The 15,488-nt window shown below is 39.9% G+C and overlaps 1 protein-coding gene across 5 annotated transcripts in view; it reads right to left on the bottom strand.

The window, feature by feature from the left end:
* Positions 1-15,488, bottom strand: part of LOC140650765 (transducin-like enhancer protein 4) — a 101,487-nt gene that overhangs the window by 45,824 nt on the left and 40,175 nt on the right. For 4 of the 5 annotated variants that reach the window (XR_012042163.1, XM_072859497.1, XM_072859501.1 and 1 more), the window contains exon 6: positions 14,356-14,430. The exons of the other annotated variant lie outside the window; for it this stretch is intronic. Coding sequence is in view for 3 of the 4 variants with exons in the window: in XM_072859497.1 (XP_072715598.1) it covers positions 14,356-14,430 (75 nt within the window). In the remaining variant the exon portion in view is untranslated. The remainder of the gene's footprint in view (positions 1-14,355; positions 14,431-15,488) is intronic. 5 annotated transcript variants of the gene reach the window in all.

The raw sequence follows: 15,488 nt of genomic DNA, 5'->3' as shown, positions 1-15,488 counted from the left end.
GAAAGGAATTTTACAGTTTTGGTGAAATTTTTATTTCTCTGACAGAGGTATTACATTTTACTCTTTCTAGCAGAAACACACCACGTACACATCTAATCAAAATATATGTAACTATAAAAGCAGTTATATAATGCAAAAAAAAAAGGGCTGAAAATTGAGAAAATTAGTGTTAAACAGTTCTCCCAGTGCTGCTGCACAGCATGCAGTGAGAGCTAATTTGAAAGAGAAAACCTGAATTAACAATCCAGAAAAGGAAACTGGTTGCAGCCACCGTTTTAAGCCCTTTAAGTGTCCTCAGCGGTACTTGAGCAAATTACTAAGGAAAATCTAATGTAGCAAGGCTTGGGTCCTCCTGTAGGCTTGCTCAATAATGCTGAAATAATTGGGCACTCTGTGCACGTTTAGTGATGCTCGAATGAAAAGCTAGAGGCCTGCCCTTGTACTCTTCTCTATCTGCTGACTCTGTGTTGTGACAGGTTTATTTGAGTGGGACTGTGATGCATGCACCAGTAACTGCGCTGACAAGAGTTTAAAGTCATTTTTACCAGTACACTGGCAACACATAGAGAAAGCCCTTGAGAGGTTCGAATTGGAGTGCTTGACCTCAACCAGGGCTGCATCAAGCTCTGTGCTATACTAACCATTGTGGGGTGGATAGTTTGTTTGTTGCTACTGAATGGGAAGGCAGGGGGGAAAAAAAACAACAACCAAACCAAACAGGTGAAAAAGTTATGTTGAATATATCCCAAGAGAGATCTGTTCAGCTCTAAGGCTTGCTCACTAACCGTCCAACTAACTTCTGTTCACACAGTAACTAGATTAGCTCTGAAATTTTCTTTTCGTTTTCAAGGATTCACTGCTCAGGACTTAGGTAAATAAAACCAGAAGTCTCTAGGATTGCTCTCTCCCCCCTGCACGTCTGTACAAAGGACTTTGAAGAAGAAGAAATAAAAACTTAACTTGCTTTCCATAAAAACATTCCATTTTAAATTCCTAATTGCAAAGATTCAAGTCCTACTTTTATTTGTTTTTCAATTGAATCTAAATTCACTTCCCATCTCTAAACCCAGCTCTTTAATCAATGAAGAGACGGTATGCTGTTCACTTGATTTTTCCCTCCCCTCCCCAGGATGAATCTTTACATAAGGGTGAGCTGAAAGTAAAAGACTGCGAGTCACATTCAGCGCGCTACGTAACTCATGCGGCACACTGCACGCACACCTCCCTCAACACCCCCCTGTGAAAGTACAGATCCTTCTCTTATTCTTGGAATTACAACCCAGGCGGTGGAATCAGACTGGCACATGTCACCCGACCCAGATCAGTGCCACGGAAAGGAGGGGAACTATCCAAAAGGAAAGTGAGGGGAAAAAAAAAATTAAAAAATACAAAAAAAGTGTGGGGGGGTGGAGCACAAAAAAAAGAAAACCATAAAGAAGATTCTTCCAGGTGGAAGAGGGAAGGCTCAATCCTTTCCCTGCTTCCCATGTCATTGCAGCAGGTGCTCCGTCTTGTGGAAAGTATCAAACACATTTGGCTTGCTTGATGCTCTTATGGAAGGATGCTTCATTTCTCCGAATTTTAAATTAACTACAACAAAATGAAGCAAGAGCCAACAGCGTATTGTTTAGCTTCAGGGTTTGAATGGGGCTGCTTACAGCAGGGGAACAATCTGGCATGCCGGATTTGGTGAGGGAGGAGGAGAGCGAGAGAAAGAAAAGGAATGGACAAAATAATCTGTGTTCTGGAGTCTCATTTTAAACAAGGAATTTCACGTTCCTGTTCAAGAATGTGCTATAAACCAGTGCAAGAAGGTATCTGCCTGAATCTGCCAGTGGCTTGAAGCAAAGGCTTTGAGAAGAGCCTGACAATATTAACAGTGACAGAGTTTTCCCCTGTTAACTATTTCACTGTTGACCAAAGTGTAACAGGTAAGGGAACTTCATTGCACAGTACTTCATTGCACAATCCATAACAGATCTGGCTACTGACCTACTCAATTTGCATTATATGAACTCCTCTGTGGATACAGGATGGTTTCCGAAGAGCTTGAAGAAAACTGCACTAAATCCCCTTTTTTACTGCTCTTTGTTGGGAACTTCTCTACATAGCTCAGCAAGACAGCAGCACAGACTGCACCTTGGATGTACCAAATGGCGTTAATGCCTCCCAGACATAGTATGGGCGTTAAGAGTAGTATGGGTAATGACACCTCAGTGCCTAGTGGCTTGAGATCACCCAGAACAGGACGGCTGGCCCAGTCCCTCTTGGCCAAGAACCGACACGTTTTCACTGGAAATTGAATTGCAGAGAGCTCTGAAAATAACTGAAGAGAGCAGGAAAAAAAACCCAAACCCACCGCCTTCCTGCTGTGGAGAGCTTTTCTGAAGAGACCAAGCTCTACCATGGAAAACAACAGGAACATGAAATCTGGAAAGAACATGGCCCCCTCAGTCACAAAAGTGTCATTCACTGATACAGCAGAAATTTGGTGCAATTTAGTCACATTGTAATGGCACAAAGAAATCACTTTGGTATGAAAACCAGACTGTTAAGTAAATCTAAGCTAACACCCAAAACTCCAGTATAGCCCCGCATGCCCGTGCCACACAGTCACAGATACAGATAACATTGTGCTTGTCGGTAGACTGGGGTGGGACTAAAAGCTCAACAACGGGAGGAGGATTGTGGATTAGGATTGCATTGGTACAGGAAAGGACTATGAGCTCCTCCAACACGATAAGCAACACTGTATGGCAAAAGCGAGGCACTGGTCAAAAACAGAAATTACAAGAATTCAGGTGAAACACTGGGCAGGCTTTTGATCTCAGAATATAAAAGAGAAAAAGGACAAGAAGTATATGATCGCATAATTAAGCGCTGTTTGCTAATAGGCATACTCAAGAAAGTAAAGCCAAAGTGACAGCGCATCTCTAACTGCCATTTCCAGACCTTTGAAATCTATTACGACATTCCAATGCCCACAACATTCACAGCTTGGTTTTGCCTTTCCGCTGCCCATGGGTGTCACTGGTGAGCATCATCAGCTTCCCAGGTGGCCTGTACACAGCTGCTGGGTTACAGGGAAAGTTATAAAAACATGGACAATTCCTTAACCCACTGGGCATCAGGCTAGTGCTACAAAGTGGTAAAAAAAGGTGGTCTCCTCTAGTCATCAAAATGCCAAAGATATGAAGGAGTAAGACAACTGACAGATATTCTCCCCACACAGACATATTCCACTATGGAAGAAAGTTTACATTCGTTTCAGCCTATACCATGAATTTAGATCATAAAACCTGACACAATTTAAAAACTGGCAAGGAAAGCCTGAAAATGAGCCAGCTGAGCAACCACATAATTTTTTTGATGTTGCTGTAATGCTTTCTCTTCCCACTCCTCCATCATCTCTTTAATTTGTTATCCTTAGTCATGTTATTTATGAACTCTTAGCATGTGGTTAACTTTAGACAATCCCATCACAGTTGACTACAGTATGCATAAAGTCAAGCATACATTTCAGCATCAATGCATAATAGGTGAAAACTTGCAAAGGCAGTACACCAGGCTTTATTATGCTGTAAATTTTCCAGAACTATTTAAAAATAAAAACAGCAACAGTTAGCTACCAAGAAATATGCCCTACAGAATTGCAAAATAGATTGCAATGTTTTTAAGAAACATCCAACACACAAAAATATAAGAGCAAGGGTAAACCTGGCAGAAAGAAGCCAAAAAAAGAAGACTGCATTCTTTTTGGTAATAAGTTTAGGAAGATGATCATTTAAATCAGCTCAGTAGTAAAAACTAAAGTAAAACTTTCAAGACATATTAACACATGTCAAATAAAGATAACATCTGGTTGCTACTAATCTGTTGGTTTGGCTTTTTTTTTAATTTTCTGTATATTCTTCCAGGCAGTCTACAGTACGGAGTAAAATAACTCCAAAGCCACAGCTAAACAAATGGGTAAAAAGGCTTTGCAAAAGGTTCTTAGCTGAGTATCACTAATTTTTACAACTGCAATTCTAAATATTGATGCTTAGCTTAATTCTTTTCCCAACACATCTTAAGAGATCAAATTTAAAGTAAAATGTGATAATAAACCCACTAACAAATTAGCTTCTAATGCTCTCTTGTTATAGTCAGCACATTCAAAGCCTGTTTTCCTGGAAAAGTTTCAAGTTTTTACTGGATACTTTCCAAGAAGCTCTGTGTCACAGTAATCTACCACTTTTCCTCTCACAGACCCTGAAAGCTCACAGCCATTATCCAAACCACCTGAACATACTCCTCTAACCGGAAGACATTTCTAACATTAACAAACTAATGTCCCAAAAAGATATTTCATATCTATACATGAGTGCACTACCCATACCTGCAATACTACTGGGAGGAGACCTCAAAAAATCTGGATAAAATAGCTTCACTGTTTGTCTGAAATGCGTTAGATGAAGTGATTGATTGCTCAGAGTGAATCATTAGTAAGTTAGCATACAGGTAAAACAGTAACCAAGATGAAGAGGAAATAAAGTCATAAAAACAATGGGTCGAGAGTACACAAGATCCATGTCAATGGTTTAAAGACCAGTAAGAAAAGGAAGTCCTTTTGCACACACAGTTATGAGCATGCTTAGATATGAATTTTTATCTATCATGCCTGTTCGCACTCCTGACATGATGTGCACTGTTTGTACTTCCTTTGTACAGTTCTCTCTCTGCTGGCAAACCATTACAAAAAAGGTTTTTCTGATGTTAAGATACAACATGGCAAAACAGCCTACAAAGAGTCATTCAGCAGTTCCTCCAGTGGAATGGTCCTGGAGCTATAAGCATGTATACTATATGATTGGTTTGCCATAAAGAGACTGTGGTACAGATGTAGGGTAGAGCAACCTACTACCCTTACTCTTTTAAGGGAGAGTGATCGTTTTGCAAATGAATATGCCCAGTGTGAAAGAAAGGTATCAGAGATTGGTGGGAACTCTAAACACTCACATGCAGCTGATCCACCGGAAAAACACAGATGTTGTTTCTGTTCACAGAGGAATGAAAGCATAGGTTAGACAAAACCCAGGAAAAAGAATGAAAAGCAATGGAAAAGGAGAGAGAATAAGGAGGATACAAATAATAATAAAAACCTAAAAAAAAAAAAAGGCAAATGCCAAGCTTCTTACTCTCTGAGAATCAGAATTTTCTGCCTTTGAGGATGCTGATTCTACAGGAGGAAAGCAAGCTCCACTGAGAAAACTATGGGGGGAAGGAAAAAAAATCAATAGCTGTCATTAATCAGAAGGGGAGCATTTAGAACTCCTACATAAATAACAAAGAAACTATCAGAATCATGTATCTACAAATTCCCTCAAAGATTTTCTAGGTGATCTAGGAACAAAAAGTCAACTCCCAAATCATATTGTGGGATGAAAGGCAATATATGCAGAGCACATATCCGTTCTTAATCATATATATAGGAACATCTGTCAGGATACATGTTTCACCATTTGTCCTCCCTTCCCACCTTACAACTATTTTTCACTCAGTGAAAACAGCATAGACAGAGCACAAAAGTACAAAAAAATTAATACAAACCACTACCAAATAAAAGATTTGTGGTAAAAAAGGCCAGCATTTTACTAAGGAAAAACCTAGTCGCCTGCAAAAGGCCAAGTGCACCTTCCCCCAGAATCCTGGAGTTCAGCAGTTCCTTCTTCTGCTTGCAGGACTCCTCTCCATCTCAATTTCACACTGAGGGCGGAGGGAGGAAGAATTAGGCTCTTTAGAATCACTTTCTATTATCATTTAATAAAGGGCAGAAATTCTTGCATAAATCATGCCACTTAAGCTCTCTCCTCCTTCCTTCTCCCCCATCAATTGCTAGCTAAGGAAAAGAAAATCCACACCTCCTGCAAGAGAAGGCAGAAAGCACCAAATACAGGCAAGCTCAAGGTCTTCCTATATGGAGTACCACTGGCATGAGACGTGCCACACATACCAAACCTCCACTTCAAAACCTTTTCACAAAGACCAATGCAGAGAAAAGAGTAATGGTGGCAGCAACTGGGTGTCTTCTGTTACAGATGAACAGATGGCAAAAATCAGCTCTGGACAGGCAGGTGCACACTGGTTGAAGTGTGCACCTTATTTACCCAAGTGCTCCATTCATGTCCTAGCCATGGACACTGAGAGAAGATTTTCCCTCCTCTAGACTGACAGGAGGAAAACTGTGTCCCCGTTATGACCTTGTGAATATTGGTCCTTTTCTTTAGAACTAGCAAATGAGAGCAATGCCTATGGTTTTCCCAGCAGAGTCCTAAATAACCTTCTTCTAGTGTCCTCACATGAAAAAGTTTCTGAAACCCTGGGCTTCATAAACATGACTGAAAAGTGAAAAAAATACCATCTGAGATGTACAATGAATCAAACAATAAAAGCTAGAAGAAAAGTTAAGTAATGCCACTGGTCACAGAGAGACCTGAGTTGCTAAATCTATAAGCAATTCTATCACCAGACCTTTTAATGTGGCAACTATAATTCACTTCTAAGCTTCCTCACAAGGTATAGTCTGAGAGCCATGTAGTCTTAGCATAAAAGAGATGCATCTTATGCATCTCACACATGCATTTGTTTAATGCATCTTTTAAAGTCAATCCTTAGCAAGTCAAATTTCTGGATAGCAATTACTGAGAAGCACAGGCTCCATAACTCTGTAAGTGCTAACACTATGTTTCATCTTGCTTACAACACACAAGCACACAGTGCTGGATTTCAGCAAATTGTCTTTGCTTGGGATAAAAACCTGGGTTGCTTGGATTGATCCGTTCTTTCAACACATTCTGCATCTTTAAAGACAGCAATTTCTGGTGCAGCTCTGGTCCTGTGCAGAGCACCGTAATGCCTGCTCTCCTCAGTGGTGAGCAGCCTCTTCCCACAGGTCAACCTTAGGTGTTAGAACACGTGGATACCATTATCACTCTCCAAGCAGATTTCATTGAGAGATGTAGTGTTCCGTCTTCTCTTTAATGTAGTGCCCATTAGTCAAATAACTGAAATTTAAAGTGATTTCTTTTGCTTCAGTGCAGTTTCACAGTTACAGCACCTTTGATAAAGGAAGGTCTTGTCAAGGATCACATCACCTGGATTTAAGTCGCAGCTCTGAGACTGTGGAAGGATCACTTGTTCTCTTTGCCTCAGCCCCTTCCAAAGGGAGAACAAGGAAAGCAGTACTCCCTTGTTTCAGAAACATTACTGGAGTAAGTTTATCAATGCTTGTGATGCATTCATATACTAAGGAAGTGTCTGTGAGAAGTTCACCAAACCATAAGCAAGGAACTGTCTCACTAACAAAAGCCAAACATTCTGAAATATCAGACAACTTAAAGATTTAAGACCTCTTAAGTTCCTTCTTCATGGATGAACTTAACATCTGAAAATACTTTCCTTACGCAGTCCTTTAGTGTCCATCCCACTTAAGCACTAAAGCCCTCACTTTAGCCTACGTGTCAGACTGAAAACACCAAAAGAGCTACCCACATACCTGAAAAAAAAATGCTTAACTGACCCACTGTATGGAGTCCTGGTCCTCATTCATAGCTGCAGGCAACAGCCTACAAAGTGTGGCTCTGAGGAAGTCTATGACAAATACACAACCCTGCTTAGGGGTGATATCAGAACTCTGTGGTATGAAACCATGACACAATAATAACTGTCTTTAGGCTACACTGTACCGTCAGTATACATAAAGGAGGCTGAGGGGAGACCGTATCGCTCTCTACAGCTACCGGAAAGGAGGTTGTAGAGAGGTGGGGGTCGGTCTCTTCTCCCAGGTAACAAGTGACAGGACAAGAGGAAATGGCCTCAAGTTGCTCCAGGGGAGGTTTAGATTGGATGTGAGGAAAAATTTCTTCACTGAAAGGGTTGTCAAGCATTGGAACAGGCTGCCCAGGGAAGTGGTTGAGTCACCATCCCTGGAGGTATTTAAAAGCCGTGTAGATGTGGTGCTTAGGGACATGGTTTAGTGGTGGACTTGGCAGTGCTAGGTTAATGGTTGGACTTGATGATCTTAAAGGTCTTTTCCAACCTAAACGATTCTATGATTCTATATTTAAATGGGCTGCATCTCCACTGACTACATAAACATGGTTGATTTTGCAATGAAGCATTTTTGGGAAACCCCTGCCTTCACAATACTTCAAAACCAAACAGATCCTTTACATACTTTTTCTTCTTTTCCAAAGCACCGGTATAAGACCGTCACTGAAGGTAATATACAGCACATAATGGATCAAGAGTCTGATGGAGTATGGCAAATCTGTATTTGGCTGGAGACAGCTTCCATACACTGGAGGACAGACCACCCTTGGCAACAGTGTTTTCTCCCTTCTACTGTGTGTGAATTGAGAGCATACAAAAATAAGTCATAAATAAAATACTGCATACGTTCATGCTGTAGAACATGAAGAAAATTCTCCATAGGACTCCTCATATCTGCACTGATTAATCTTAATTCAAAAAAAAGATATGGTGGTCACATAGCTTTGATGCCAGGATTTGGAAAACCTTGAGAAACATGGAGGCAGAAATCAGCTCTCCTGCCTGACCAGATACAGTATGTGAGCCGTAACACTCATGTCATATGCACTTGCTTAAGCATAACGAGCAGGGCCTCTGGCATCAGCATATTGTCAGTGAGATGTAATAAGTGGTCTGCACTTCACACTGCAACGTTACTGACTGCTCCTATAGGGACAGACCAATATAAATTCAGCAGCTACCACAGCTACTGAAAGTAAGAGAAAAATAGGAAAACAGTGGCAGCCCATTCCAAGTTTAGCAACAGCATTTAAAAACCATCCTTGGAGCAATTTTTCAGTAAATATGGAACCTGGAATTATTTACATTCTAATTAATTCCCTCAAAAATCCCTAAAAAGGTTGCGTGCCTCATTTTCAGCTTCTTTAAATCAGGATAATGCTGCATATGGAAGAGATTTATTTAAACTAGGCCTCACCTGCAAGGCTGTCTCCGAAGCTGGCACCTGGGAATAAGGGGAGAAGAAGAAAAACCCCTACAAAACACCTCTTTCCCCCAAAAACACATGGTGTCTTTGACCTAGCCAGACTTCAGATGAATAATTCAAAACAAAAAGTGCTCATCCAAAAGCCTTCTGTATCTACAATTTCTTCTACAATTCAATTGCAGGCACTAGGCAGTGTCAAAAATGTGCAGGACCACATCATCACACATCCTCAATATACAAACAGCACACAAGAGTAATTAAACGGGGGGGGGGGGGAATGAATTTCAACATTTCTTTAGTGTACACAAATAAACACAACTCAAAGCACGTACCCATTATGTCAACCTCCTCTGCCACCTTCCCACTGTAACAACCTGTGCACAACATACAGCAGGTGGCCAACTTGTTCTACAGCATTTAAGCTTCAACAACTGCTTAATATGCCTTTGAACAAGCAATACAGAAGGGCCAGAGAGACAAGTGACTGTTGCCCTCATGCTACAACACACTGGCTTGTTCTACTGCCCTTCCCCATCCTCCCTGAAGCTCCCGCTTCTGAATGCATGCGCTTGGCACGAACAACTTTGCCATACAGACGGGAATTAAAACATTCCCCCTCAGCAGCATCGGTTCAATCAAAAACCCCTTGCTCTTCTTCACTGTGCAAGCACACACGAGAGGCAGAAACAACCTGCCCTCCGCGAGGAGTGGGAGATGCCTCTGTACATTAAGCACCAACACAAAAAAGCACCTTGGCATTTGGCGGCAGGAGCCCTGGACCACTGGCACCATGGCAACGATAGCATGCACTGATGCCAAGTTTTTATTACAGCTTGTGTGCACTTATATGCACCGCTTTCAAAGGTTTCCGCGCCTGCAATGGCATACTGTTATTTTTTAAACAGGCGTTGTTCTCCACAGCTGTAAAATGGACTACTCGCTTGAAAGCAACCAAAAATTACACACCTTTCGAGATGGGTCAAACAAGCGCTTCAGTCTCAAACACAGGGTAGAAGTTGTGACAAGCAGTGTATTAAAGAAGGAACTTTATAGCTTGATGATTATATGTGACAATACAGAAGGAGTCCTTTCTTCCAGTAACTGCCATTTGCTTATTTTTAAAGAAGATAATAAAAGTGACATAATAAAATAAAATGCTTAAAAATTAAACCAAAGCCATTTTTTTTCCACTCAGATGTATAGAATGGTAAAGGAAAAATAATTTAAATCATTTCCTTAGTAATACAAGTAATATTTAAATAGATTTAATAGTGCTGCTCCAAACCAATGAATTATGAGTTTAAAACCTATTAAAATGTAATGTTTTTTTCCTGAGCTGAGGGGAGAGAGATTTAAATCCACTGAATTTTAATATTTCAGCTTGAGCTGCAGGAGGTAGAGAAAGTCCAAATGAACTATTCCATCAGCACCATTCAAGCATGAACATTTTAATCAGTTTTACTTCCTTGGAGTTCTCCAACACAGTTTACGCTGTCATTCTGAAAGCACTTAACACAGAGGGTGTAAAAAACCACCAAGGCTTGTTATTGCCTTCACAATTGATGGCAAATAATTTTGCAGACTTCCTATCATTAAAATGTCACTGCTAAAAATTGAGGTTCAGCATTTCTTGTGCTAAACTGCAATTTCTTTGAACACCATCACATACCTGTTCTTAAGTTTTAGGTAAATGTATCTCTCTCCGTGTGATAAACAGGCACACGAGCAGTAGCCTCCATTTCTGCCTTACTACCCAACTGCAGTTGAAGACTGACTATTTTAAACAGGGGCGGGGGTGGAAAGACTCTGATAAAATTCCTATAAAGTTACAAGTTAATTCCCTGGTTCCCTTATTAAAACGTAACCACATTCACACAGCATGTTCCGATTATATAGTAGAATGGATTAAAACAAACAAACAAACAGACAAAAAAAACCCCCCAACCCCCCCCCACATTTTAGGAGAGTTAGACGACTCAATTTAATAATACAGGAAATGAAAACATCATTCCTAATTAGATCATATTACTGATTTAAGGCTACAATTTGTGTGTTGTTCCAACAGTGTGATCTTGCAGATTCTAATTTAAAAACACGGCAGCTGTGACACATGACAAGATCAACTGGATACATCACACTGTTCATCCCAATATACCCAACCTGGAAAGGAGCTCTGGATGTGCACTACAAATTGCTCTGAGCAAGAATGCTGTACCATACCATCCATGGCAAACACCAGATGCAGAGTCTGGATGCCTGAAGATTTATAGTCCTCCTGCAGCATGCTTATGACACCTAGTTTTGGTTTAGTTTTTCTCCCTGCATCTCTCCAGAAGAAGACAGACGGTATTTAACTTGTTTCAGCCCATCAACAGTTTTAAACTGAACATGACCTGTGAAAGAAGTCATTATAACTGTGTTTCATTCCATTAAACACAACTAGTTTATTGTCAGGAGAACAAGCAGTCTCTCCAGGTTCCAGGCTCACTTCAGTATTTTGCATTTAAACTGCATGGATCAGTGACTTGGTTCATTTACCAATGAAGATAGAATAATATTGCAAAGTTAAAAGGTGCTTCATCAGATTCCATTAAATCAGAGCACATTCATACAAAAATATATACATGTGAAACACAGAGAGAGACATGATTTGTGCACATTCGATTCTTTTCTTGTGCCATCCTCCATTCTGGTGAAATCCATTTTAAACTCTAACCCAGGGTTCCTCCGTTCGAACCAAAAAGGTTTAGCATGAGTGAGGTGAACTGAATAGGGCCCCCCACAGCACAGAGAAACTTAAGCTACAGTTGTATTTCAGAGAGTCAAATACTGCTTCTGTCTTCATCTGATACACAGCTCAATGGGTAACTAAAAGAAGTATTTTTAAAAACTGTAAAGAGCAAATGAACTTCGGAAGCTTTTAAAATATCACAGGGTTAAAAGAACACAAAATCTGTCAGACTTATCAAATGGCAAAATAATATAAGACAACATAGTTAGAGAAACAGAAAAGCCATGATTTCTAATTACATTCTTTGTTTTATTTTTATTGGTATTCACTTTACAAAGTATGACAAGCCTTTTTTAGTCCCATGCTACATTTTCAGACTCTAAGTGCAGACATAACATTACCGTGGGTATTCATGCAACTAGAACTTAAGCTTTTTTGATAACCTGCTATCCTATTTATTCCATTTTTTAAACGAATCTCTTAAAGATTGGATTAGTTTACTTCTCTTTAAACCTGATGAACACAACATTTTCAGTCCGTATTGCTCCTGCTTCTCTAAAACTAAAGAGAGGGACACACAGCATTTCCTAAGTCAACATAAAATAAGAGAGTGAAAAAAGGCAGTACAGCAAGGTAAAAATTAGTCTTATGAGGGAGGTGAGAGCTGTCCCATTTTAATGCACAAAACAAAAATTCAGATATTATGAAAATTTGAGGCAACAGAATTTCAACTGACTTGAAGATATAAATTCAGACAGCAACAAACAAAACAGAAGATTTACTTCCATCTGGTGGGGGAAGACCAACAAAAGTTACTGCCAGGCTCCCAGACAAGTGTCTAGTCTGTTTATATTTATTCTGTGTGGTTTAGTGGTTCGTGAAAGCAGGATAAACTTAAATAATGAGTGCAATAGCCAGTATCTACAACATCACATGTTCTACATCAATCAACGTATTCTTTACTAGAAAGCAAATCGCTTTTTGCAGTCTCCCTAATTCATACAAAGGTGAATGGCAAAAATGTACACAAATAGACCGTGAAGTATTCATACGCATGCGTGTGCACATACACACACACAAAACAGTACGTGCACATATACACACTCGCTAAGTATGCACACGCAGCACTGACATATAAAAACTTCTTTAACAAAGAAGCCAACCTTTAGCTACTTACTTTATGCAAAGAATGTTAATATAAGGCAATATTTTTGGTTAGGTAATGGTTAGGTAATGAAAACTAATTGGGAAATTATTCATCTCCCACTCTCCCTACTGGAGCGTAAAAGACATACAACAAATGTTATTCATGATTCTACATGACTCGCTCCGATTCACCTCCTTCTTTCTAACGGGCACTTCACAGGAAATAAAGGTTACTCTTTTCCATTTATATCTTCTAATTGACTACCAGTGTTTTCTTGTGGTCAGAGGGATACGAAATAGAGTTAGAAACAGCTTATTAAAAACAAGCTACAATCAGACTGCTGCTCTACACTACCGTCAGCAATGATCAGAGAGTCCTGATTTCCTTGTTAAAAGACAGAGGCATAATTGAAGCAATATCTTCACTTCAGATTGATTATTCGGCGACCCTTATCCACATCTTCACTCAGCAATTTGAATTTTAATGAAAGTAAATGGAATAATTAGCATTTCAAAGTGTGTTTGATACACTGAATAAAAAAAAGGAAAAGACTTTTATGTATAATCTATACACAAAAGAAAAAGCATTTGGGAGGGCGCAGAAGATGGGAAGTACAGTTGTAGTGTCTTCATTAGAATAACTTAAACAACTGCTTGCACCAACTGCATAATTATACATGTGAATAATGTGCTATTAAGCTATGACTTCTCACCTTTATTTTACGTAGTGTGAACAGCCACGGCTTTCATTGTTATGCCTTTCCTCTTCAGTTGTAAAATGTAAACACTGTGGCTGCCCACACCCATAAAACCTCACAGGACTGCTATACCAGGCTAATATCACTGGCAGTAAAGCTTTTACAAGAGGGGCTCCACACACCCGTATTTTTAGATGACTGGGAGCAGGGTGCCTACGAGCGCACTGGTGACAAGTTGTTTTGCTGTTAATTTTGGTTGTGGTGTTTTATGTTTTTTTGGTTTTTTGGTTTTTTTTTTTAAGAAAAGTAACAGCTATTTTTAATGTAAAAATAAAAAGTGTGGTGAATATTCAGAGTCTTCGTCCATCACCCAGAAAAAGATGTGGGCAGCAAGGATGGGAAAAGCCCTCCTAAAGCGCAGTGCAATATATGAAAGCTACCGGTTACGGTGGCTGCAGAAGCAGACTGGCAGGTGGTCTGCAAAGGAAGCAATGTTACTTAAAAAGGACAACAAAAAAACCCATATACCGACCCAGCTTCGGGCAATGGATACAACACAGACGTTAATTACCCTGTTAGTCTTCTTGGCACAGTGCAAGCAAAAGTTTTCAGGTGGTAACCAGCTTTTATGAAGATCAAGCTACTGAACTTCACCACTGCCCACAACTTTTGCCCACCTGATGGAAATGAGTTCATAGAAGAGAGAAAGAAAAAGAAAAGCTATTTACAAACACTATTAGAGCTAAAACGGAAAGACCACATACCCCAATGATTGCGTTCAGTTCTGCCATGGTCACTTGCTTGGCACGCTCCACAGCCTGCACCACTTGTTGCTGGTGCTATAAATGAAGATCAGAAACAGAATAAAATTATGTTTTCTAAATTATTAAGCACAGATTCTTCCTTTTATCTTTTTTATTTGCTTTTCAAACACATGCAAGGCTTGAAATAACTGTTCTCTACAGACAGTAACATTCTGTGTTGATCTGCAAGAGTATCGGGTAAGGGGAGGATTTTATTTATGCCATTACTTGCCAGGAATTACACTGTTGCTCCCCAAAAGAGCCATTTTACAACCTGGTTAAATGGGGAACTGTCTTCCTTTTGCTCATCAGCACAGCGTGCTCTTGAATTTACATGCCAACTTAAAATTCAAGCCACTTTCCTTACAGCCACAGAAACTTTTTGATTTAAAAAAAACCCAAAACAACAGCATACTGAAAAAGAAAGGTATTTATTTTCAGCAAGCACATGGCACCAACATCACTGAAGGATATACAGATTCTCCTTCCTGGTACATTTCAAAGCAGCTCAACCGTAAGAAAGAAATTTAAAAAGCCATTCACAATTCTGTCAAACACGTGAAAGAGAACTAATTATTTCAATCCCCAACATGTAAATTTTAATAGCTTTAAGAAGTCCATCAAAAACACATGGTCTAATTAACAACACAGTTTACAAGCTTCAGTGGTTATGTTATCTCAGTTTGAGTGATACTGTATTCCTGCAGTAAATTCAAAATTGCTGTATGCTGAAAACTGATTGATATTTATTTGAAAACATCAACTACAAATAAAATAAGGTCCTCCTCTTGCAACCACATCTGTGCCTGTTCGGAACTCTACCAGGAGCAAATTAATCTGCACAGGCAGCCTTGCAGGATCAGGATTACACACAACAAATTGGTGCAAGAGGGGGTCAGGAAGAACTGCAAGTAGGTTGTGTGATCTGCACTGGGAGTGAGTCATCTTTGATTTACGGCCACAGGTTGAATGCGGAGAGGAGCGAGCTCTTGCCTATCTTGCGAGGTGCTGAAAGCGTAATGATGAAACATCAGGTCTGTATCAAAACCAACATCTAGATGTTCTTTGGTGCAAAGTTTAAGGGCTGAGAGGGT

Source organism: Ciconia boyciana, chromosome 4, assembly GCF_034638445.1.
Source record: "Ciconia boyciana chromosome 4, ASM3463844v1, whole genome shotgun sequence".
In the NCBI taxonomy this organism is placed as follows: domain Eukaryota; kingdom Metazoa; phylum Chordata; class Aves; order Ciconiiformes; family Ciconiidae; genus Ciconia; species Ciconia boyciana.
Note: the sequence above shows the minus strand (reverse complement) of the source record. Positions and strands in the feature narration are given on the sequence as shown.